The 26,333-nt window shown below is 38.0% G+C and overlaps 1 protein-coding gene across 1 annotated transcript in view; it reads right to left on the minus strand.

Annotated features, from left to right (window-relative positions):
* LOC150084396 (cell adhesion molecule Dscam1-like) overlaps window positions 1–26,333 on the minus strand; it is a 343,756-nt gene that overhangs the window by 36,295 nt on the left and 281,128 nt on the right. The window contains exon 21 of the mRNA XM_090375202.1: window positions 10,843–11,084. Coding sequence (XP_090231328.1) covers window positions 10,843–11,084 — 242 coding nt within the window. The remainder of the gene's footprint in view (window positions 1–10,842; window positions 11,085–26,333) is intronic.

A 26,333-nucleotide genomic window follows, 5' to 3' on the forward strand; every position in this document is an offset into this window, starting at 1 on the left:
ACATTTTAACGGAGTGCAGTGCTTAATGGTATATAACTTTTTAAGTTTTCAAAAATTGTTTTAAACAAGTCTGTTTTACACATTTTATTTTCAAAACAAAAAATTAATTTTTCTAAAAATTATCTGCATTCGATACTATTCGTCACTTCCATTTTATTTTACTATCTTACAGTTGTTTAAGGTTATATTAGTCTTACAATCATTTTTTTTAAATATTTCCCAAAAGACCACGGAAAAGATGGATGGATGACGTAGAAGAGGACTTAAAGATCATGAGAATAAGAAGTTGGAGAAGTTTGACTTCTGAGAGGGCTTACTGGTGGAGCATCCTTCAGAAGGCTAAGACCCATCCTGGGTTATAACGCCAGAAGAAGAAGAAGAAAATGTTTTCCAAAATGCATTTTTATATTTGGCCCCACGTGTGGGCCAGTTGTAAGAGATGTAAACTGATGGGAGAATTAATATAACAGAGTTTTTCCGGTAGAACTTTTATAGTTTTTCAAAGGACTATAAAATCGTTTCAGCAGAATAATGCCAGCATAACTTTACTCATATCTCAGTACAGGATTATATTATTCGTGATCCAGATGACTTTCTTTTTAAAAGAAATGTGGCTCTTCTTGTTCCTACTTTTCCAGTTCTGGCCAGCTACTTTCTCATAGTGGTTGCCATTCTTCTGCTGTTAAACAAACTCACAGAATACCAGTTTAAAAATAAGGGTAACAAAACTGATGCCATCACCGTATATGGAAATCTCACCCAAATCTTTGAAACATTAATTTTCATGTATCAGTGTCTACCTTCATCCTTTTATCCATGGTCGCCATTGCAGTTCTCTCCATAAAATTTACTCCCTCCAGTTTCATCTTATCCATCCACTTAAACGTGCCATTCTTGATAAAAATAAGCAAGTAGACTTCCAGTGGTATCTGTTAAAGTTTCTACCGATGGTATATATTTTCCTTTTCTCAATCTACTTCAATAGGTGCCTGCTAGTAATTTTGTTATGTTTGCTGTAGTTGAAAGAAAGGCTTTAGGTCTTTTACTGCAACAAGCTGTTTTCTAAAAGGTTTCTCTTTAGGGCCTCATCTGCGTATACTATAACTAAAGATTTTTCATCCTAGTTCAGCAACAGCTTGGTCACTATAGCGACGAAGGCAGGCAGGAAGTTAAAAATACCCTGTGTTAAACTACGTTGATATCACCTACTGATAGAACAATTCAAATTCTGCAAGAAAGGAGATCTTCAACTTAAATTGAAAGAAATACAGTAATAAATAAACAAATATCTCAGAAACGCAGAAGAAAACATTTACGCTTATATTGAGTGACAATATTCTCAGAAAATGAACAAAAATAAAAGAAAAAATGAATGTCTGATTTATTCTCTCGGGATGTCAGCAAATTTCAGGGATGCCCTTAGCTATTAAAGATAGATTTGGTCACTCCATCTTTGCTCTAATCTTGAACTTTTTATATCTTTTCACTTTTCTAATAACACCCAAAGAAAAACATTTTCTTAAACAACAATTTTTAGTTTTCTGTACATTCCTGCCGGCTAGGATGGCGAAGGAATAGAAGGATTTAATGTTCTTCCGCGTGCTCCAATTCAAATAGCAATATTTTCTCCGATAAGGCTTTGCGATACGAAGGAAATAAAAGCGTTACCTAAAGAAACAGGGGAAAGTGTATCTGAGTGATTTAAATAATGTTTCTTAGAGGAAAGCCAAAGGAGAATATGGGCGCACGCCTTTAGGAGTAGGCAAAGCGAGGGCTGCTTAATGGATATCTGACAGCTTTCATTTATCGGAGAAAAAAAATATGTGGCGTTATGGATTTCGGAGGTTTTATTTGTCTTTCGCTACAATCACAGTAACGGAAGTGTGGTTCACGCAACATATCGGACTTGCTCTTTTATTATTGCCAAACACATGACTCGGGTAAAATAAAATACAAAAGGCGACCAATCAGATGAAAGACAAAGACCATTGATCGAAGAACGTGTTCAGGAGCGGTCTAAAATCGAATGGTGCGTAGCAGAAAGATAATTGGATGCAGACAATGGATTCTTCCTTGTTGATTGACAAGAGACATTGGAAAACCTTGGTTTAATGCGCAATAATGATAGAGCACAAATGTAACTAAACATCCCACAAATAAATATTAAGTTTGATTTAGATTGGAATTGAGAAAAAAAAGGTGAATCCGGAAAGGAGAAAAAATGGAATACTGTAGTTCTATTAGGAACAGAGAGGTGCAGCTACTATTATAACATCTCTCATTAATTACTAGATATTGCGTGTGTTATTGTAACTAATTAACCTAGAAAAGTATGTAGTAGTTGACAGACAGCCATACATCTTGTCAGGATATTCTTTGTTTATTGGAGATGAATTACTGTAAACATTAGGGAAAGAATTTTGATGAAGGTTTAGTCTTTAAAAAAGTTCATCGCACCAATGACCTATCGAGCAGAATTAGATTAAGTTCGAAGGAGTGACGTATAGAATTGATGGGGTATTTATGTAATTAAGGTTAGACTAAAGTGCTCTATATAATTACTAGAGAAAATAAAATCATCAAACTCTGTTCTTATGAAAATATAGATCAATCATGGAATTTAACTGTACCATGGACTTCGAAAGAGACAACTTCTATTGTTGATAAGTTTCGGGTCTGGAACTTCTTTAAAGATGTTATTTATTTAATCAATTTTAAAATTAATTACTTTATTATTTATGGAAGAAAGTTAGTGTATAATCAGTGAATAAGAGATTGAATAACGTAGAATCCAATGATGGGAACAGTATTAATATTGTGATCGAAGTACTTTAAAGAACTGTGCTAATATGTAGTATGGTAAATCTTGCATCTGTATATTAGCTTTCCTTTTCTAAGTACGTTATATACTTTTAAAAAATAATTAAAAACTACAGCGACCACTACCAAGCAAGCTACTACTTACTACGACTGCATACAGTAATTACTAATACAGTGCAGCTATTTAAAGTATGTTGTAGGTACGACTGCAAATGATATATTTTATGAGAGCTAGTGGACAAAGTGAGACAAAAAACTCAAGGACATGTAATGCATTATTTTCACCGTTACTTTCTTACATCTCCTGATTTTTTTTTACCTTGGAAAAATGTCAAGAACTCGGAGCATCTTTGAAGTACATTCTCAGAGCCTCTTATGTGTAAGGAGTTTGTAATCGACTTCTCATCTAATGGGAGGGTAGAGCAGAATATTTTCTTTTAAATATTTTTCTTTAACGCCTCCAGCTTTCTTGAAATCTTGCACACCCCAAGGTATGACGAGTGCACTCCATATCTTTGTCATAAATTTCAGACATCACATCCTTCATACACACATTTGAAAATCTCTCTGTGAAGTTGAAGTTTTAGAGGTGGAGTCTCACATCGGCGAAGTGTGCTTCACACCAGATCGAACATGGTGTGAGCGAACGCGTGCTCCATTAGATAGAGGTTACGCTAGCCTCGATGCGGAGCATCAAATTGAAAAGGAAAGGGGAAAAAATGTCGAAGTGCTCTTGTATCTGTCTATCGACAGCTACTGGATGTAGAGAAAAGGAGAAAGAACCCGTGTATGTGTGTGTGAGGGATTGAATGTTGCAGCCGGAGTACACCGTGTGGTACGCTTTCTTCTCTAATCCTGAAATACCCGTCATCAAAGCGACGGGTTGGTTGACTCCAGACACGAGTTAGTACTAAGAAACGTCAATACAGGAAACTGCACCCGTTACATTAGGAGTTAGGGTATACATTTCAAATTCTTCTCCACATATTCACCAAGAAACATATTTCTTAAAGGGAAAAACTCTTATCTAAAATTGACATGCCTTCTATATTCACTTAAACCCATATATTAGTAAGATAAAATATAGAAAATTTCTTGTTTTGCAACGTTTAATTAAAATCGGTTCTGGTGCTTTCACTGCCTCACTGTGTTGTCGTGCAGTGAAGCTACATCTCGGGTCCAATGCACTTCTCCGTATCGTGGAATATTTTCCATTTCGTATACTGTCTTTCATAGCCTTCATCACATTTTACATCATATATCCAATGTTTCTAATGTTATTTATGATTATTTATATAAAATAAACTGATTTCAGAGTTCTGTTTTAATGTGTCTATTTCCGAGTTAAAAATAATAATAAATAAATAAAAAATAGTAATAATAAACTACAAAGAAAAAAGAATATGGACAACCTGGAACCGGAGGAGGACCAGCGGATTGCACCAGGGAAAATTAGTCGGCCAAAATTACCAGCTGCAGATTGGTAAACAGATTGAAGCCACGACAGGGGGTGAGACCTACAAATACCTGGGAATAATGCAGGCTCAGCAGTTAGAGCACAAGGAGAACAACGCCTGCCTGACCGAAAAATACTATCAGAGACTCAGAATCCTTCACAAAACATAGCTGAACGGAGGGAACACAGTTAAACCCATAAACACCTACGTAGTCCTTTGGGATCATAGATTGGACCAACACCGATCTAGAGAATATTATGAGAAAGACAAGGACAATTATGAGCAAGAGCCGCTAACCCGAAGTCAGCCGTGCAGAGACTGTCAAAACTTGGAAAGAAGGAGGAAGAGGCCTGATAGGCCTCATCGAGCAATAGAAGACAGGGACAGCTAACCTGAATAATTACTTCCAGGAAAAACACATCATAGACTGAATAAACGAAGCTGTAGTCTTTGTACGAGTCGTATCTCGTAGTGTCTACTTTGGAGTGTAGTTCCATGGTAGACACTACAATGACCTCCATCAAGACGACATCGATAAAATGGCGTACAATGAATGGCTCAAGAGGCGACGCTCTTCCTGAGAGACTGAAGAATTCATTCTCTCAATTCATTTGCGAGCATAAGGTAATGGACACCAGGAACTATAAAATACATCGCAAAGGAGCGCGGAGTGTCAGACGACATGCCGACGAAGCCATCACTGCAGGATGCAAGGAATTCTTCCAGATGGAATACACTCGTAGATACAACGACGTAGACAGGATAATAAATCAGAATCTAGCCAGGAAATACCAGTTGAATAAAGAAAAGCTACAGTATTACTAATGACAACCCCCAGGCCGTACTATAAACCTCAACCAAGCTGTACTAGGAACGCACCATAATAACGAACAAGACAGTCCCATACAACAGACGGGACATAAGGAAAAGGCTACCTATCTGATTGAAATACCGGTGTCCAACATTGGCAACCTCCATAAAACCCAAGAGGAAAATATCAGGAGTGAACGGACCTAAGACAGGAGTTCAAAGAGATATGGCTTATGCAACAAGCAACAACCATCTCAATCATCGTGTCAACCGCCAGTAAGGAGCCAAAGACCCTACATTACAGCCTAGCAGCAATAGGTATCATAGAGAACCCCTAAAAGGAACTCCAGAGAGTCGCAATACCGAATACCTGTAGGATAAGGCGCCTCCGTAGCCAGGTGGGAAGGAGCAGCAGTGCGTAGCACACGCTTCTTGATTAGACCGGGGTTCGAGCCCGTCACCACCAAATACGGAGGATGCGGAAAGGTCAGGGAATACCACCGCATATTCTGGAGCAATATGGCCTTAGTTGCTAATGCTCCTAAAAACCAAATAACAAACAAACAAACCTGTAGGATAGTCAGAGAGTTCCTCGAACAACCACCAAATATAACAGCAACCACCATGTGCACTTGGTACCAGTACCCGTCACGGGGAGGCGCCTCCGTAGCCAGGTGGGAAGGAGCAGCAGTGCGTAGCACACGCTTCTTGATTAGACCGGGGTTCGAGCCCGTCACCACCAAATATGGAGGATGCGGAAAGGTCAGGGAATTACCACCGCATATCCCGGAGCAATATGGCCTTAGTTGCTAATGCTCCTAAAAAAAAAAACCAAACAAACAAACCCGTCACGGGGTGGACCCCCCCATCAGAGAGAAATAATATAACAACAACAATAATAATAATAATAATAAATTAAATGCTTTCCTTTGTTCAAGAACAGTGAAATTTTATAATTACAATTCATTGCGCTGATACCTTATTCATTTAGTTTGCGATTCAGATTTTTTAGAGACATTTAGAAAATTTAACTTTACAATTATTAATCGCATTAAAGGAATAATTTACGAATTAATAAAAAAATAAATTTTCTGTTTATAGTCCAGAATAGTTCCCAAGATAAAGAGAATTTAAGAATATTACAGTATATCGTATTTAGTAGTCACGGCTTTGAACCATGGTAACTCAAAAGCACGTGCACTTTGTACCCTCGCACTTTTCCACTCGGCTACGGTGGGCTTTTTCACTTGATCTGCTAATAGTCACCTCAATGTAAAGTTTTGCACATGCTCATAAAGCTATAGAAGAAGAAGGCTGAAAATATTCGTGCAAAGCAAGCCAGAGAGAGAGAGACCTTGAACAATGTATAGATTGATGATAACTATGACTTAATTCCTTGGACACTAAATATTGCAAAGGTACTCGGTTGCAAAACAGCCTTTTAAGCCAAGCCGAAAGTCCATTAGAATTTAAACGGATAAACATCCTCGTATAAGACATAGGACCTTTCTGTTTTATTAATATAGAAATGAGGCCAATACAGCGAATAAAAATAGACATTAAAGATAGTCTGGTTCCATTGGCAAAATGAAATGGGTTCTTTAAGAATCCCGTGGTTTGTTTCAATAATTTATTTGATATTAAATAAATGAACGGCGTTCAAGGGCTGTGTCGACATCACGAAAGAATTTTCCCGTTCCTGAATATTGTACAGCGATCCTGCATCTGTTTTTTTACATACAATACCTTAACCCATATTTCTTCCATTCCTTTTCATAAGATATGATGAGCTAAATCTGCCTCTGGTGAATATTTTTCGTGGTGATACCAAGCCTTGATGGATACCAATAACATACGTTACTGAAGCCAGCTGATGACGCAAGGAAAATTTCATATTCATAAGAACAGTGTTTATCCTCTTGTGTACAGGCGTGTTTTTTATAGTACTTTACAACCAAGTTAAAGGCCACAGTGTACCACTGGCGTAATGGGATCTACAGCTATAAACAGCCACAGTGGAAAGGCTCCAGTAGTATTTCAAATGCCTCGCATGCTACTTTTTATGGGACAAGGGAACAGCGCTTTAGGTGCTTCGCAATCACTATATACGAACATGAAAATACGAAGAGTTTTTCTGTGATGAATGAAGTTAGGTTTAATATTTAAAAAGATGAAATTGTATGGGCACTTTGTGCTGAGAGACCTTCTGTTTCCAAAAACTATAGCAACGTTTTAATTTATTTATTTTTGCGAGTTAATTTTTAGGAATGCACAAATTTTGTATTGCAGTTTCCTTGCCTTAGTGAGAAACTTCAAGTTGTTTATCAAATGATGTTGCTTAGATATGAAGGAATCTTTTCTTGGTCCCTTCCACAAAGTGAAACATTGTAGTCAGTAAAATATTTACTTTAGCTGTTACATTTTCTAGAAATCCTTCGATAAACACAGACGTTGTGAAATATTAACATTAAATATAAAATTTTGAAATATAGTTCATGTTTTTAAGTATATTTGTAGAGCTGTAACTTAGACAAAGTGAACTTATGTCACTACCAGCGCAAATTCATAAATAAATTGAGATTTATGAATTCCATCGTGTTTTACTTCTTTGGTAGAAATTTCACTCAAATTATTTGAATACAAGTGCGACCAAGGATGATAAACCGAAACATTTTAGTCAAAATTGAATATGTCAAAGTTAACCCTCAGTATTATGTGTATAAATAGTTTTTAAAAACGAATACAGCCAATTTATAAATATACTAGCACTTAATGAAGTGCGCGAATTTTGAATAACTTAGACCACGTTTCTTTTTGTGTTTATTATAAAAACAAATAATATCTAATATTTCAAAAAATAGTGTAGATATTCACTGCATTCCTTTATGTAAGACTATAGATTGTTTTGGAACTCAGGGAAGAGTTAAAGTAAATAAGCTTTAACTAGATATACATAATTCCAAGTTTAAAAACATCGAAAAAAGCCAGATACCACGCTGCAGTGAATTAAAAATAGAATATGCATCTCAGAATGGGTTCTTCCAACATGATAACTCACGATGTCACAAGTCCAAAATTGTTCAAAACTGGTTCCAGGGGCATGGGTGCGAATTCAGCTTACTGTGTTGGCCTGTCCAGTAACCATCAGTTTCAATCCAGTTGAACTCCTATGGGAATAGATGGAACGAGCTCTTTAAAGATCCGAAACTATCCAGTTTGCAATAACTGTGGGAAGTAACTGAGTGAGCTGGTCTAACATCCCCGTAGAATGCTTACGTTACTACGTTGAGCCCATGCCACGACGAATTCCGGATGAATGAAAGGCTAAAAGGAGGAGCAGATCTTCTGTAAAGAAGGTGTATCCAATGAAGTTGCTACTTAGTGTATGTATGTCCCTGTCAAGGAGATTCCTGAGAGTTAAGAATTATCCATCTTGTAATGTTTTGTTGTAGCGAAACTGCTAAGCTGGTCATCAGTTTTATGTCTTCACCATGGATAATGTTATATTGTGTTATCTTACTGGCCACTTAGAAACCAGGGAGCATCGAAAAGGGTATCCCAAGTTCCCATCCTGACCACGAGGAGGTGGCCTGTATCGCAATTAAAACTCTATTGAAAAAGAGCTTTACATTATCACTCCTAGCAAATCTAGAGGCCATAAAAAAGAACCTGCTATCCTATAAGACACAAAAACATTCATAAATCCCCATGTCTTGAAGAATTTCAGCGGTCAACCGCAATCGGACAGAAAAAAGAATAAATAATACAACAATAATATCCGTATAGCCAGAAACAAAAGTGATGAGGTCACCAGTAAAGACAGTGGGTAGGATAGATGATGAAGAAGGTGTCGCATCTAAGACAGTTACATCCAGCAGAACCCACATCCAAAGAAAGTCCACACCGAGGGAAGAATTCACGTCTAAGAAAAGTCATATTGAAAATATAGGATCATGATCTGATCATAATGAAAATGCGTTCAAGAAGTCGATATTGATCCATAAAATGATCAGCCTTAAAGAAAATCCACAAAAGCTTCAGGAGTCTGCAGAAAGAGACGTAATTGAATAAACTAGCGTACCACTTACCATATCCATTGAAAACAAAAACTAAATCAGCAACACAAGAAGATTAGTATTATGGACAAGGCAAAATGTCGATCCCCTTTAAAAAAAAGTCTTTGTTCAAAAGGTTAAAATGTGTAAAATTTTATCCCAAAGCAGTATGTTGAAGTTACTCACCATGCATCAAGGAACAGATGTGAACTGAGTGAGTTCGAGAAATGGATGGAAATTTATTGTGGTTGTCAAGTAAAGCAGATTTCACTTCTTGTTGAGCTATTCATGAATATACGGCACTTTTCGGATCTCGAAAGTCGCCATATCTTCAAAAAAGACTATTTGCATCTGATCAGTGGCTAAAGGTATCAGCTGTTACGTAGAAAGTTGTAAAGATGGGTTACAATTTCCTTTAAGTAAATGTCTTTCAAGCAGGATATGGTACGTTATCTCACTGAATACATTTCAAGAGCGCTGCTCGGAATTTGGCGAGGCATAAGTCCCCGACTAATTTATTTAATTCTCAGTGATTAAGGAAAGAGGGAGATTTGCTTCAGCATGCTCCACCGAAATTACAATTGTCAGTCTCTATTTCAGATGTCTTCCGCTCTTGGACTCTCATCTTTGGTGGGTGCTTGAGAATTTATGTCTTCATTTTGTACTAATGGGGGAATAGAGGGCGGGTATACTCAGATACATAACATTTCTTCGGTCTGGAACCGTACTATACGAGGGTGGTTGAAAAGTAATGCCTCATATCTCATAACCTTATAAGGAATAGAGATAAATTAAAAAAATAAATGTTCTAGTAGACAGAGCTGGCTTTAATTTGATGTATCGTTTTTCTGTATATTCTGAGCAATTCAACTGACCATCTTTCGACTTGTAAATGAAATTGTACGACTTGTAAATGAAATTGTACAACTTGTAAATAAAAACTGACACAGAAACGCTACTGCCCATCTACCAACTGAAAATGGTCTGCGTAGAAAGCCTTGTTGAAACTTGCTCCATCTGAAATAAGGGGATTACTTCTCACACTGATCTCGTATGTTTAAATGCCTACAGTAAAAACTTAGTAGACAATCTGTTGGTGGTGGACCCCCTCTCCAAATTGAAGAATCGCAAATCGCGATCCTTCTTGAAATGAATAGCCCAAGACTTGCCTTGGTGAACAATGCTCATTTAAAAGTACATTTCCAGTGCATTTACAAAACTTGGCCCCAGTTAAAATCTTCTACTTGATCAGCTGTAAATCAATCTGTAGTCATAGCGCAAACACTCTGGAGAGAGACTAAAACCTCAGCTGGTGGCCCTAAAATTCTGAAACCAAATAAAACATTTTAATTTATATTCATTTTAAAATATTGAGTCTTATGGAGTTATTGGAATCCTCGTGGGTAGCTCATTTGGTATAATCGCCGTCCTCCTCCACATCGGGTGGAAAGGATCTGAGTTCGAATCCCAACATAGTGAACTATGCCACCCTCGTGGGTAGCGCAGTTAGTATAATCACCGTCTTCCCCCACACCGGGTGGAGAAAACGGGTGTAAGCCCTACTGATTCCACTCCGGTTTTATTTTTACATATTCTCATACCTATACATGATGAAAAGCAGATTAATCACTGATCCACCTGTTTGGATAGAGAGAAGTAAATAGACAAACACAGAGATAATTAGAAACAAAATATCCTGCCTGTGTGTGGCGGTGCGGTACGTCATATTCGTGGTCCCTTCCTTTCCTCTCTTGCCTCTTCAGTGTGTTACAGTGAGTGTTTACAGTTGGACTGTCGCTGTAAGTGGCTAATTGCGTTGTGGCATAAGGAGTTGGATAGTAAAGTGGCTCGCGCTGGCTGTCATCTGATGGATCGCTCCGTTTGACTTTTCCATAGGAACTCATCGATAAACTTTCACCTTTTCCTCCAGAACTATTTGAGTCTAAGAAAAGGAATACAAAATATTGTACAATGAATGTAATTTCTGTCTGCTCTGACAGCAGAATTTCAAATTTAGTAATAGTTATTTTGATTAACTGTTTAACTCAAGGAATCACTGACGATCACCAGGAGGATTATTTTGGGTTAAATGTAATCTGCGTAATAAAATAGTTAAACCATATTCATAAATCTCTAGTATATTGAGCACTGTGAATCACCGCTAGATGTAGACATTGAGAAATTAGGGTCAAGTTCAAAGAAGGTGTATAGCTTGATGGAATTGCTGATGAATGAAGAATCAAGTCAAAGATGGAGTGGCTCTGATAGTCTTGGGTGGAATTCGCCACCCAAGAAAGCCGCTTTGGCCGATGATCAGCGATACAAATCATTTAATTGCTTTGTATTTCCAGAGAATAGTAACAGAAATTATTCCAATTTGTTGGTATGGTTGATGTCGAGATAACACTACATACAGGATGTCCAAGCTTGGCATTTAACCAGCTGATAAGAAACTATACGACCGATATGATAAGCAGAAGGGCGAATTTGAGATGAAATACCGGGTTAATGATGCATAAAAGAAATGAATACTTTTGGAACATTATCTAAAGATGTTCTCGTATAAAATGATTATGTGCATCCAGTTGGCTGGATCTGCTGATAATTTGTAAACATTTTATTTTTTATTTTTTAGTTTTATTAATAACAAGATACACAACATAACAGTGTCTCTGAGATCAGAACAATGAACACAATAACAATAATAAGAGATCCAACAAGAAGATAAACATTAAAATCATATGTACAAAAGAGGATTGCATTAAGTTAAGTTACCGGTAAAACAAGTAATAATTAATCAGTTGGAGAATAGAAAAATAATAAAACAAATAATAATAATAAACTACAATAATTAGATGAGAGCTAGTCACTTTGCAGTTTAAGAGAAGAGGCAAACTTGTGGATGGAGTTCATCAGTGGTTGGGAGTTGTTAAAGAAGTCAATGAGAGAGTCATTTGCTTATTTACTGATTCTGTTTAGTGGACTGAACGTCATAAAATTCCATAGTGGCAGAGTCAAGGCGAAACGGTGTAAAATTCCTGACTTCTCTACAAGGAGCATTGAAGTTGATTTTATTGATGATATCAGATGCTTCATAAGTTCCAGTGAGTACTTTGGCTAGAAGGGTGATGTCAGCAGTAACTCTTCTAGTGCACAGAGGCCTCAGATGAAAGTAATCACACAACGATTCATAATACACTGAGTGATAGAATAGAGGATTACTGTACGTAAGGTAATGGATAAAATTTTTTTGGACTGCTTCAATTTTGTTAGTTAAAGTCTTTGTGTGAGGATTCCAGATGGGTGAACTGAATTCAGGGATTGGCAGAACAATAGTTTTATGAAGAATAACCGCATATCTGTAGTTTTTGAACTTGTAAGTGTTCCGTTTGATGAATCCAAGTGTTTTGAATGTTTTGCTAGTGATTTTAAGGACATGGGCATCGAATTTAACACTGCTGGAGAGGAGAATCCCCAAATCGTTAACTTGGTCACACCTTTCGATGATCACAGAGTTAATACTATACTCCGTATTTATTAGTTGTGGAGATTTTCCGGATGAGAAAGAGATTACTTTGCACTTCGAGGGGTTAGGAGACAAGCCATTCAGAGATAGCCACTGAGAGAATTTATTGAGAGCACGTTGAAGCAGTTGAGAATCGGTGATCTCCTTCACTGCTGAGTAGATCTTAAGATCATTTGCATAGAGAGCAACTTGAACATTGGAAGTGTATATGAAAGAAGGAAGATCATTTACGAAAACAATGAAGAGAAGAGGACCTAAGGGGGAGCCTTGTGGTACTCCACTTAGTGATATAAAACAGTCTGAGTTCACTTGATTGATGATAACGCTCAAGGAACGATGCGTAATATAGCTGTGTAGCCATGAGAGCAAAGGGTCACGGATACCATATAGCTTGAGTTTTTCCAGAAGTTGTTCGTGCGGGACTTTATCAAATATCTTAGATATATTTGTGTAGACTGCATCAACTTGAAGGTGCTTATCAAGATCTTCAGAGGTGTATTGCCAGAAAGGAAACAAATTAAACAAATTTGTGACTACTGACTTGCCACTGCAGAAACCATGTTGATTCTGATCAATGAAAGGCCTGAACAATTCGAAGAGATGTTTGTGTACTGCTGTGTCGAAGAGTTTAGCCAGGCTGTTTTGCAAGGATATGGGTCTGTAATCAGTTACATCATTTTTATCACCTTTTTTGAAAATAGGAAATATATTGACCTGCTTAAAGTGCTTAGGATACTTCCTCAGCCTGAGGGACAAGTTGAAGATCCGCAGTATGAGGGGTTTTAAGGTAGTGACAGTCAATTTCCAAAATAAGCCTGAAATGTCATCTGAACCTCTAGTATAGTCATTTCTCATGCTTTTTAATGCCGAATTTAAATCTTCATCTGTGATAAAGAGGTTAATGAAGATGTCATCTTTAACAGGTGTGAAGTCAGGAAATGAGGCAGGTCTCAATGTATCATTTGTTTCAATTCTGGAAAAATGTTTGGCAAACTCTTGAGCAATACTGAATTCGTCCGATAAGAGAATTCCATCTGCGTTATGGAGTTGTAACTTTGTACTGGTCATATTCTTGTGCTTCATGAAATTCCAGAATGGTTTGATATCTCTATGAGTAAGTAGACTATCCTGAACTGACTCTATATACATATTGTAAGAGTTTAATATGAGCGTTTTCACTTCATTGCGGGGCGCCTCCGTAGCCAGGTGGGAAGGAGCAGCAGTGCGTAGCACACGCTTCTAGATTAGACCGGGGTTCGAGCCCGTCACCACCAAATATGGAGGATGCGGAAAGGTCAGGGAATGACCACCGCATATCCCGGAGCAATATGGCCTTAGTTGCTAATGCTCCTAAAAACCAAATAACAAACAAACAAACAAACTTCATTGCGGGGTTGCTGAATATTTCACAGTATTGACTGTCACCTGATTGCTTAACTTGTTTCTATAGAATTCTTTTGATTAGTTCGCTGTTGTACCAATGTGGGTACGTAGAGCGTACGGTCACATGGACGCTCTAGTCAAGGAAAATAGTATTTAATGTATATAATCCTATCAAAAGTCAAGGGACACTTGTAGTTATAAACAAAACATGTGTATTTAAAGAAACTGATAGTGTATTGGCGTGCCATTGGCTTTAACAGCCACTGCAATGCGTCCTGGAAGACGTTCTACACATTTCTTGTGAAAATCTTGAGTTAATGTGCTCCACCCCTCTTATAAGGCATTTCTGAGTCCCACTAACGAAGAGGGATGCTTTAGCCTTTCCCTAATTCTGTTTTAGATCTCATTCCAGAGATGTTCTGCGGAGTTAAATTCAAATCTCTGTGCTGACCACTGCGCGGTTCCATTGTTATTCTTCTAAAACGAAGATTTAAAATACTTCGACATGAGCATTGTCATGTTGGCTAGTGTATGGGTAACTCCTATAAAATTAGCATTATTCGGGGCACATAGAATTGTCCAGGCCATTAATGTAAGAAGCAGCACCATGGTACCATGCGCTGCGACCAGTACATCTAGTCCATACCACGAGAAATATTCCCACACCATGCATGGTAATTTCATCTTTTTAAAGTTTGATAATAAACATGGATTCGATAGGCAGTAGCGAAAGATGGTATGCATATTATCTGAGTCTGAACTTGAATTTATGTACAGTTTATATTGCATTTGTAATACGCCGATAGGCTGATAAACAGAGAGAGAGAGAGAGAGAGAATAATATCAATAACTAAAGTATTCCCGGAGCAATGTTTGCGAGAAGACATCCTTCAGGGCACATTTGTTAGTTGGCAACTCGCCACGACGGTTGACACTTGGAATTGGGCCAAGTAATAGCTGACATTTCAGTACAGTAATATAAACAAATGCAGACAGCACTCGTAATTAAAAGTATAAGGGAAATACTTGAAAATGTTTCCTCATACTGGGCTTCATAGTTCTCTGTAGATGCACTTAACAGTGTTTATTTAGTTGGAAGAAGATAAAGAAATAATTCCTTAAGCGCATTAGCATATTCTTCATGGAAAATCACCAACTTATTGCAAACACTATGGACATTCCGACCAGTAAATACCAAGAAGCCATGGCCAAAATGAAAACAGTTCATCTTAAGAAATAAACAAGGCGCATCACCTGAAGAGATATTAATACTACAATAAGAATTACAAGTCTCTAGGCCCCGGGTGCCAAGCGAATGTGATCGAGCGTTTTCTCTGTACTTAAAAGTGATTATCAAAAGCGATCTAAAGTTATATTAAGTTACTGTCCTTAAGAAATTTATTTTTTATATCAGCTACTGTCACAAAAAGTACTTGTACAGAGCAAGAAAGAAAAGCTACCTTTCTTTATTTTTCATACTTCTTTTACTAACACCTAATACTCTACGCTTGGTCACACCAGGCACTGCTCCTGCCTCCCCGTGGCGGGGCCGGAAGTCTTGGCAGAAAAGCTCATCTGCCAAGGACTAAAAGGAGCAAACATGGATCAACATGCCTTTCCGCCTCTCGAGCCGACAAGCTCTCGGCCAGAGTTAGACAACGAGCATAACACGTCGCAACCCAAGAGGATGAAAACCACTTCCTCAGCGACAAAATGTCCTGCATTTCTAATAATGCACTCTCTTGGAGATCAGCCTCTCAGTAAGCTCTCTCCATTTGTTATCCAAAAACATCTGGAAAGTCTGGCAGGATCGCCTAAGACAGTCAAGAGGCTGCAATCAGGCGACCTACTAGTGGAGACAATAAACCATGGACATTCGCAGAAACTACTAAACCTTGCCAACTTTGCTGGAATTCCAGTAAAGGTTTCTCCCCATGCTACCCTAAATACATCCAAAGGGATTATATCCAGCTGGGATCTTTTGAATGTCACGGAGGAGGAGATAATGCAAGAACTTCAAGACCAAAATGTCATTGCAGTCAAAAGGATTAAGACTAAAAAAGACAATATACTTGCACCTACAAGGAACATTATCCTCACTTTCAATACACCAAATCTACCAACATCGATAAAAGCAGGCTATCTACATTGTCGAATTAGGCCCTACATCCCTAATCCTTTGAGATGTTTTAAGTGCCAAAAGTACGGTCACTCTCAAATGGCATGTAGAGGAAATCAAGTTTGCCCCAATTGTGGGTCCTCTGAACACACTCAAAGTGATTGCTCAGCAAAAGAAATGGCCTGCCCCAACTGTAAAGGCAACCATCCTGCCTATTCCAGGTCATGCGAGAAATGGAAAACTGAAAAGAAAATTGTGACATATAAGATTGAAAATAAAGTAAGTTTTCAAGAAGCAAGGAAAGTAATTGCTCCCAGTTTAACTAAGCGTACATACGCCAGTATTGCGCAAAAGTATCAATCAGTGGGCACCCAAACCGATGTTACAATACCTACAAACACTTCAATTTCTGACTGGGCTCGGGCTGTTCTCTCCCAGCAACAGTCCAATACCCCTAAGCAGATGAACCAGGCAAATAATACTGCAATTACAGTACCAGCAACATCTCCTTCTCCTCCCACAGTGACTGCTTCTACATCAAATAATCGGAGCTCACATTTAAAAAAGAATATCCCAGAAACATCTATGGATACATTCGACTCATCTAGACAAGAACCTATATTAGAATTACATGCGGAAGAAGAAATGGACACCGGTCGACCATTCTTTTCCAAAAAAGACAAACCAAAGCCTGAACGTCACAAGCCAACCACATTAAAAAAGCAGTCAGATACAGCTTCTTCTACTAAACACCAATAATGCCTTATATTCTACAGTGGAATTGCAGAGGATATCGTAGCAACCTTAATGATATTCAAGTCCTAATTCACCGCTATTCTCCAGTTGGTTTCTGTCTACAGGAAACCTACCTAACTCCACAAATTTCCACCAACATTAAGAACTATGTCATATATCGACAAGATCGTAATACTTCAAATGCTGCCCGTGGAGGTGTGGCCATCTTCATCAGCTCAAAGATCCCGACCAAACAAATTGTTTTGCAAACTGATATTGAAGTTGTTGCCGTACGTCTGATAACCCAGATTGCGTTAACACTAGCATCAGTCTATCTCCCACCAAGTCATACTTTCTCTTACCAAGATCTTGAAAACCTGCTAATGCAATTGCCACCCCCGGTCTGTCTGTTGGGTGATTTCAATAGCCACAATCCCTTATGGGGATCAACAAAAGTAGATACACATGGCCGACTAATAGAAACTTTTCTAGACAAACAAAACCTTACTGTTCTTAATACTGGTGCACCCACTCACATACAATTGCCAACTGGACAAACTTCTGCAATTGATCTATCAGTATGTTCCCCGACTCTGTATCCAATCATAGAATGGTCTGTTTTAGATGACCCCTTGGGCAGTGATCATTTTCCCATTATTTGTGATCTGCTCACTGCTCAACCACCATTAGTCAATCCCTGCGGGAAATGGAAGTTTTCTCAAGCCAACTGGGTCAAATTTAAATCTTTAGTCACCCTGGATGAGCAATATATACGGACACAGTCGATAGATGAAGCCACAGATTATATCACTTCACACATACTATCTGCAGCTAAGTGTTCAATTCCATTGTCGAATCCGCATTCCCGACAGCACCATAATTATTGGTGGAATGAAGACTGCACTAAAGCAAAGAAGTTAAAAAATAAAGCATGGAATATATTTCGCAGATCACCAACCACGACTAATCTAATCAATTACAAGAAACTAAGAGCGAAAGCACGTCTCATTCAAAGGCAAGCCAAGAAGAATTCTTGGATTCATTTTGCATCTACCATAAACAGAAACACTAACTCCAGGTTAATATGGAAGAAAATCAGACAGATTTCTGGAAAATTCCCTACAACCCCCTCACCTATTCTTTCATGGAATGGGCAGGAACTCTCAGCTCCTGAGGACATAGCAAATGCTTTGGGCAAAACGTTTGCTAAAGTTTCAGCGGTGTCAAATTATTCGGCGGATTTTCAGAAAATAAAGACCAAGACTGAAGAACGAGCCATAAACTTTCGAACTTCAGTTTTCCTTCCGTATAACCAGCCTCTTCAATATCACGAACTCCTACATGCCATGAAAACGACACACAACGGTGCTGCTGGGCCAGATGGCATATCTTATATCATGTTACAATACCTTGGTGACAAAAATTTACAAATACTACTGGTCTACTATAACAGAATATTTATGGAAAACATTTATCCCATCTCCTGGCATCATGCCACAGTTCTTGCCTTTTTGAAACCTGGAAAAGACCCTACAAGGCCATACAATTACCGACCAATTTCCCTCTCCAGTTGCCTCGGTAAATTACTTGAAAAAATTATTCATAATCGACTTGTTTGGACCATCGAAACACAACACCTAATGAGTAATAAACAGCATGGCTTTCGTAAGAACAGGTCCTCCTTAGATCTCATGATTAAAGCAGAGTCTGCAATTCGCAATGCCTTCGTAAAAAATGAACATCTCGTTTTGGTTTCCATTGACATAGAGAAGGCATTTGACACTACCTGGCGTCATGGCATTCTCAGCGACCTCCATGCCCTTGGTCTAAGGGGCAACCTTCCTATATTTATCAGAAACTTTCTCCAGAACCGTTCGTTCCAAGTCCGATACCACAACTCTCTTTCTAAGACATTTTTTCAGGAAGAAGGAGTGCCACAAGGTTCTGTATTGAGTGCAACCCTCTTCGCCCTTAAAATTGATTCTATAACAAAAGAACTCCCAAATACAGTTGAGACCTATCTTTATGCGGATGATCTATCCATTTCTTGCCATTCTCAGAATATGAGATCCATTGAACGGCAACTGCAGTTATCCTTGAATAAGGTGCAAAGTTGGGCAGGACTCAATGGCTATCGTCTATCTCAGCAGAAAACTGTTGCAGTCCACTTTTGTAATCAACGAAAAATGCATACAGATCCTGAACTTCAGATGTCAAATTTTCCCATTCCAGTGACCAACAATATCAGATTCTTGGGATTAATCCTTGACAGAAAATTAAATTTCCTTGAACACATTAAATCGCTACGTACTTCCTGCCTTAAAAAACTGAACATACTGAGAGCTTTATCTGCAATGTCTTGGGGAGCAGACCGTACATCTTTGCTTCTGCTATATAGAGCATTGATCAGATCCCGTTTGGATTATGGTGCTCCAATCTACGATTCTGCCCGAAAGAGTACACTACGCTGGTTAGATCCTATACAGCATAGTGCACTGCGGATTGCCCTTGGCGCATTCAGGACATCCCCTACCCAAAGTTTATATATTGAAGCACATGAGCCCCCTCTTTGTCTCCGCAGGAAAACACTACTTCTTAAGTATGCAGCCCGAATACAAAACTGCTGTCAGCACCCTATTGGGCCGTATCTCTTTAATCCACCACTGCAAAACCTTTATAGAAACAAACCCAGTAAAATAAGACCGGCAGGCTTACGACTAATTGAAATAACACAGAGTTGGAATATTCCTAGTGTCAACAGGCTAGACATAATGAAATGCTTACACCCACCTTGGACACCTCCTCCACAATTAACTTGTGATACTTACCTTCAAAAATGGGGAAAGAATCTTTTACCGTCACTGAACATGAAACAACTCCATGCAAGCCATATTCAGAAATATGCTAGTTTATTGCCAATATATACTGATGGCTCCAAATCACACTCAGCTGTTGGAGCAGCAGCAGTATTTCCCTCTACAATCATTTCTGCTTCCCTTCCACCTGAATATAGCAGCTTCTCTGCAGAACTTCATGCAATAAAGTTAGCTTTAGAAAACCTGAATCTCTACCCATCTCTAAAATATATTGTATATACTGACTCTCTAAGCTCAATTACAGCAATACAAAACTTTGGTTATAAGGTTCATCCTATATTAAACCAAATCAGAAGCCTATTATTAAAAATTGAGGAACGTCATCAATCAGTGACCTTTTGCTGGATCCCAGCCCATTCGGGGATAAAGGGGAATGAACTCGCTGACAAAACTGCCAAAAATCCAACAACTTATGATTTAACCCTTGCTCCTATTCCAATCTATGACTATAATCATATCATACAAACAACATGTCTTGCGATGTGGAAAGAGATATGGGACACCCAAAGCAATAATAAACTTTATCAGTTGAAACAGGATCCACAGCTTTGGCGCTCTAGCATCAAAACAGTACGAAGAGAAGAAGTAGTGCTTGCACGAGCACGGATAGGACATACATATCTGACTCACCTTCACCTACTTACAGGAGAGGATCCTCCTCATTGTCCACACTGTTCCTCGCACTTATCAGTCAAACACATTCTCGTTGACTGCCCTCACTATGATCAGGACAGAATATCCATCCTCCTTTCCCTAAAAAATTTTCCGGAACCGAAGACATTAAAAAATATTATAGGTGACGATGCAAACATCAATGAATTCTTCTCTTTTTTGAAAAAAATTGGATTGTATCATAAATTTTAAAACATCACTCTAATAAGCCATAAATTGATTCTATCCAAAATTTGAGTTTTATTATTTTCCTATGAATAGGCGCACTATAGCCCCAGCAGCTTGTGCGCCATTAAACCCCCATCACAACAACAACAACAACAAGTCTCTATCAGCGCCTTATAAGAGCAAAATAAGAGCTGCTGTTTCCATCAGGTGTTCCCTCTTCAACTTTTAGAATTACCAAAATAACAATTTGAACATTCCTTGTTTACAATTTCAATAATATGCTTATCTACGCCTTTCTTTTATATCTGTTTCTCGAATTTCCATAACTGCAACATTATTTTTCTACCTCATCACATATTGGAATTTTCAATTCCCTTCTCGTTTGATTGAACAAGTTTTGCAGGCCGTATTTTATAGATGGAAAATACTTAATGATATTCACCGATTTATTTCGATAGCCTATGTTTATTTTCGAAGAAAAATATTAAAACTTTGCTCATAGGAGATAATAATAGACTAGTCCACATTTTAAATGATACAACTTCTATTCTAATACAGCAAGCGAAATATATTAATATTTAATGAGAGCAGGCATTATTGTTTTCTTCATTCCACACTGCTTCTTTTTTTTTCTTTTAGAAGAGCTCACGATATTCATTTTCAGTGAAAATATTGGTAGCCTCCAAAACAGAATAATCATGATTCCAACTTTCTTTGTTTCTAATCGCAAAAACGAGCCTCCATCGCGGGGTTGCACAGTACAGTGAAATAGCATTCCATTCTGTCAGAAAAGATGTTCTTTCAGTGATGTTTTGTCATGAATCTGGCAAAGTGCCAGCGATGTTTTGCGCAAGGAACTATGGAAGAAAAGATTCTGTGACCCCTAGCTGAAAAGAATATTATTACGAGCATTTATATTTAATTTAAAATTGACTAGCTAACGTAAGAATTCGCTAGTAAGCAACAGCCCTCGGTATTCCTCTCCAGATCACAAAGATATAGAAATAAATAAATAAGATATTAACTGATATTTGGTAAATTCCTCATTTGTGCACATAGCTAAAAAGAATCTAACTTTACTACAGAATTGACTAAATTTATTTGAGTCTTGAAATAACAACACCTTTTGACATCTCTCATATTGCGTGAATAATTCATCACTGGATTCCCAGCAGCCTTTATACTGATCGTGCCCCGTTTATTTAAAGTGCAAGACCAAGCCAGCTCGTGATTGTTTGCTTCACAATATCAGATTGGCGCATTTAGGCACTTATATACGATAATGTATTACAATTGTCTTCAATTTATAAATAAAATAAATCAGTGCAGCCAAAGATTTCGGAATATATGTTTTATGATTCTTAAAAAAGGTGGGATGGAGAATGCTGTATGAAAAAATCTCTGGTCGATGTCTTACAAATTGGCTATTCCCCCAAGTCTTAAAATACATCTCTGTGTACACAGCTCTGTTCATAGAAATATATTCTTGTGATCTAGAAGGTATTCATCATTTGCTATAAAATCAAAAATAAGTTTTATCTTAAGAGCTTTTCCTTAGATACGTTCTACGGCTAAGAACGGTATCAGAGAGACTAATCTCTTTACATACATTCATATTTACAATGCAAAATGAAAGAGATGGAATCTTTCATTAGGAAAAATGCATTTGACAAGTAATATGAAAAACGGTATTTCAAAAAACAAGATTGCAACCTTAAAGTTAATGCATCTCCGAAATGTGTTCTCAGAGATGCATTATGTAATCAAACAAATGATATACTTTCTCCTTCTCTGTTCGTGCAGTGCTCTACGAATGTAATATTGTCCTTTTGGTAATATGTTTTGTAGAGTGGGAGGGGTTTCCTAGGTGATGGGATCATATTAAGGAATCTAGTTTGGGAAAATGAAACTTTTCTCCATGCCATATACTGTTTCACGTTTGTCAGCAAGGCGGACATTGCTCAGATAGAATTTATTATGGGGATGCTTCTAAATAAGGTCACATTCATTCATTTCTCCTCTGTGCTGCCGTTATACTAGTGATCTAAAGTTTGGACGATCGATACTGTGTTTTTTTAGCATCCAAGAGGTTTTCTCACGTTCCCTGGCAGTAAGAATGATGATAGTAGATGGGTTCTAATAGATGTGGTTCAGTATTACGCTTTAAATCTGTAGCGTCTAAATTTTCTTTGAAAACACATTTTGCTTGCGTATATTCCAAATACTTTTTCTCTGTCGAAGAAAATAGACACAGGAGTACACCACAGATGAACATGAAGTCGAAGACTTGGATTACAGTTAATATACACAGGGTTTTCCAGAACTACGCTGCAGTTCTAATCGAGAATATATGTACCGAAATATAAACAAATTATTTGATCCTCTAGTCAAAATCCTGTAAACAAAGAAAAGAAATGTTCACCATCTGTCCCAGAAACGTTGTGTAGTTTTGTTTGGAAACTTTCCACAAGTTTTGGCTTATAACCTCGAGACCATGGAGAAATATTACCGAACAAGCTCGGAAAGAAAAAGGTAAAATTCTTAAGGCCATCCTCGATCCTAAACTAGGTCTTTTCATCCCTCAAACAGTCATACCAACCAAAGAATAAGTACAACTTTCAAACACATAAATTATCCAGTTTATCCTAAACAATCCAATTATCCTCTATCGGAGGCTTTTCAAATATCGAGAGACTGCAATTTCTTCGAATATTTCAGGAGCATTTATTTACAGTAAGAAAATGTAAGCTAAAAGATTCCTCATAAATCCAAAGCTGTGAAATCTATATTAACATTCTTTTAGCGGAAAGTTTCAACGTACTTTGGGAATCAGCTCCTAATGATTTTCTCCATTACTTTAAAAAGAGTTAAAGTGAAGAAAGAAGTATAAAAGCTAGATGGTAAGAATTTGTCTTCATTTTCCTGGCAAGTTTCCAAGCTTCAAGAATAATATAAGTTGAACATCAAGGTGTAAAAGGAGGGAATGGAATTTAAACTTAATTTTGAGCCACAGGTATTGAGAACAATTAGAGAAGTTCCATCAGCTAATAGAATACTTTATTTCGAGGTTAGTTTCAGTTCTTCACATATCCTTCCACATGAAAAATAAAGCAGATGCTGGGATGTATATATTTGACATTTTTAAGGGGTTTTCACAAGATCATAAATGCGAGACTTGGCGAAAACAGTAATTAAGAACCCAGCATTATCTTCTGGAGAAATGGTAATGGTACCACTCTGAATACAAAAGACATGGGATATAAAGATGAGAATATGGGTCACATAAGGCTAGGTATAGAACGTCTCACGGATGCTCCGGGATTTTCAGCCAGAACAACATGGAATTTGGCCAGTGAACACACTTCTTCTTCTCATCATGCATACCATAAGAACTGGTACATCACTTACCAAAGTTGTTGATGAGAAAAAACCTACAAATATTAATCACCACCACTTTAAGTTTCGAATCACTTCTTACTCACAAGCACAAGGTGTTTCGAACTTTAAGCAATTATTTACCGCTTAATTAAGCTATGCATAGTAGCTTAAAGATAGCTTAAAGAAAGGTAGAGCAAGGATGTGAAAATACGAAACATGGTGTGAGACGAACTGTGAGGGGTATCCGATTGTTGGGTTTCAGTTTGAAAAGGTTTACGTTTAGAAAATTAGAAAAATATATAAAAAAATACGCATCGTACTGATGAAAAATGAATTATCATACTTTAAAGCTAGGTGGTATGGTTATATACCACTATACTCGGAGTACTTGGACACGGTCACGTTTGAAAACTGCCATTTGTATTCATTCCTCTTTCAGTGCAGTAGCAAGTTCAGTCGTGAAGGACACATGGACATGTATATATGTAAGGGCCGCTCCTAGGACATCAGTTCAGCTCCGCCTCGTATCGCTGGTGTAGGTTTGCGTATGTGTTCTGTTGTTCTGTTATGGCATCTTAGCTACACAGAAGCATCAGTTACCTGGGCAGATGATTCTGGGAGTTCATCCATACCACGAGAAGGTAGGCCAGTCCCAGTAAAACACGTACTGTCTCAAGAGAGACCCACCTCCCGCTCCGGGACCCCATTCCAGAGGGAGAGGAGGGGAAAAAAGAACAGTGGGCTGTACACCCCAGTAAACGACGCCTGTTATTTGTTAATGTGATGGAGAGTTTGTGAGAAGTGGTTCTGCCATGAAAACCCAAACGGTGTAGCTCCCTGCTTACAATAGAATCATTTGTGCACAATGTTGTTAGAACTGGAACTTCAATGTAACTTTTTCTATGGTTATCATTCTAGTCGCTCTCTGTTTTTCTTCATGAATTACTATCTTTCAATTTTTGCCATATCCGACGGTTTCTGCGCACCTATAAGGTTTTATAATTAATTTTCAGGTCTGGGCCACCTTAACTGGAATGAATTTTTTAATATTTTAAAAAGTGATCGCCCTGAGCAGCTACACACTTCTGAGATCACTCGTAGAACTGTCGGAAATATTTTTAGACTCATTTTGAACTGACCACAAAAATTTGCTTTGTAACATTTCTCTTAAAGTTTTCAACACTGAAAAATCAACGTTCGTTTAAAGTGGATTTGGTTTATTGGAACGAGTCAAGTGATACTTTTGTATGGTTAATGTAACAAAGTTTAAAAATTCTGCAGATTGAAAGATTGTAGAGTAATTTACCATTCCGTCCTCTGAAATTCCGGTACCACACAATGAAGATGCCAGTTCCCAATCCACTTTCAAGAGAAGTCTTCGAGACTGGTTCAATAATATGGTAAAACAGGATAATTGGGGTTGCATTCCAGAAACCCGTCCAAATGCATCATATTTCCCTAATTTGCAAGGACTGGATGGCTTGCTGAGGGACTTCAGTCTAACCACAGCCAACGTAAGGCTCCTAACATCTCTTTGAAAGAATGAAATCTACTGCATCCTAGCAAGCCCTCGTGAATAGCCCAGTTGATATAATCACCGTCCTCTCCCATAATGGGTGAGAAAGACCGCAGTTCGAATCTGGGCAATGAAGCAAGAAATTTTATGGGCCTTTTAGAGTGTGGCTGAGTTAGTCGGTCTCAGACATAGGTAGTATATCGTATTTTTTTTTCGGATACTCAGGTTTTTAGTCCAGCATTCAAGCAAATCTACCACAGAACGCACGCAATATTTACAGACATATAAGGCGCAATATTGGTTCAAGTTGATGATGCACCTAAAAACCCTAGAACAACTCTCGTAGGTAGCGCAGTTGGTAGGATCGCCGTCCTCCCTACACCGGCTGTAAAAGACCTGAGTTCGAGTCCTGTTGATGACGGGAGGAATTTTTGTGGGTCTTGTTTTTCAAAACGTGACTGATTTATTCGGCCTCAGGGGAGGGTAGCGTGGTTTTTCCTCCCGGAAATTCGGGTTTTTCGTGCAGCAAACAGAAAATCGACCTTAAAACACACGCAATTTATAGAAAATATACACGGAGCAACATGGCCTTAGTCGCTGATGCTCCTAAAAACCCAAGAAGAACAACAACCCAGCTGCAAGATTTCCACGTACAGAAAAAGACACGTCAATTATGCATATTTTACACTGTTGAAGAAATCTCTGTGCGTTTTTATTTCATTGGTCTATATGTAGGGATTAGCAATGGTTACAATTTGGAAGAATAAACAGTTCAAGTAAAGGTTTGAACAGTGTTTTCGAAAAATAGGATTATATAC

The sequence above is a fragment of the Mastigoproctus giganteus genome, chromosome 6 (genome assembly GCF_048544385.1).
Source record: "Mastigoproctus giganteus isolate SK-2022 chromosome 6, ASM4854438v1, whole genome shotgun sequence".
NCBI classification, from domain to species: Eukaryota; Metazoa; Arthropoda; class Arachnida; order Uropygi; family Thelyphonidae; genus Mastigoproctus; species Mastigoproctus giganteus.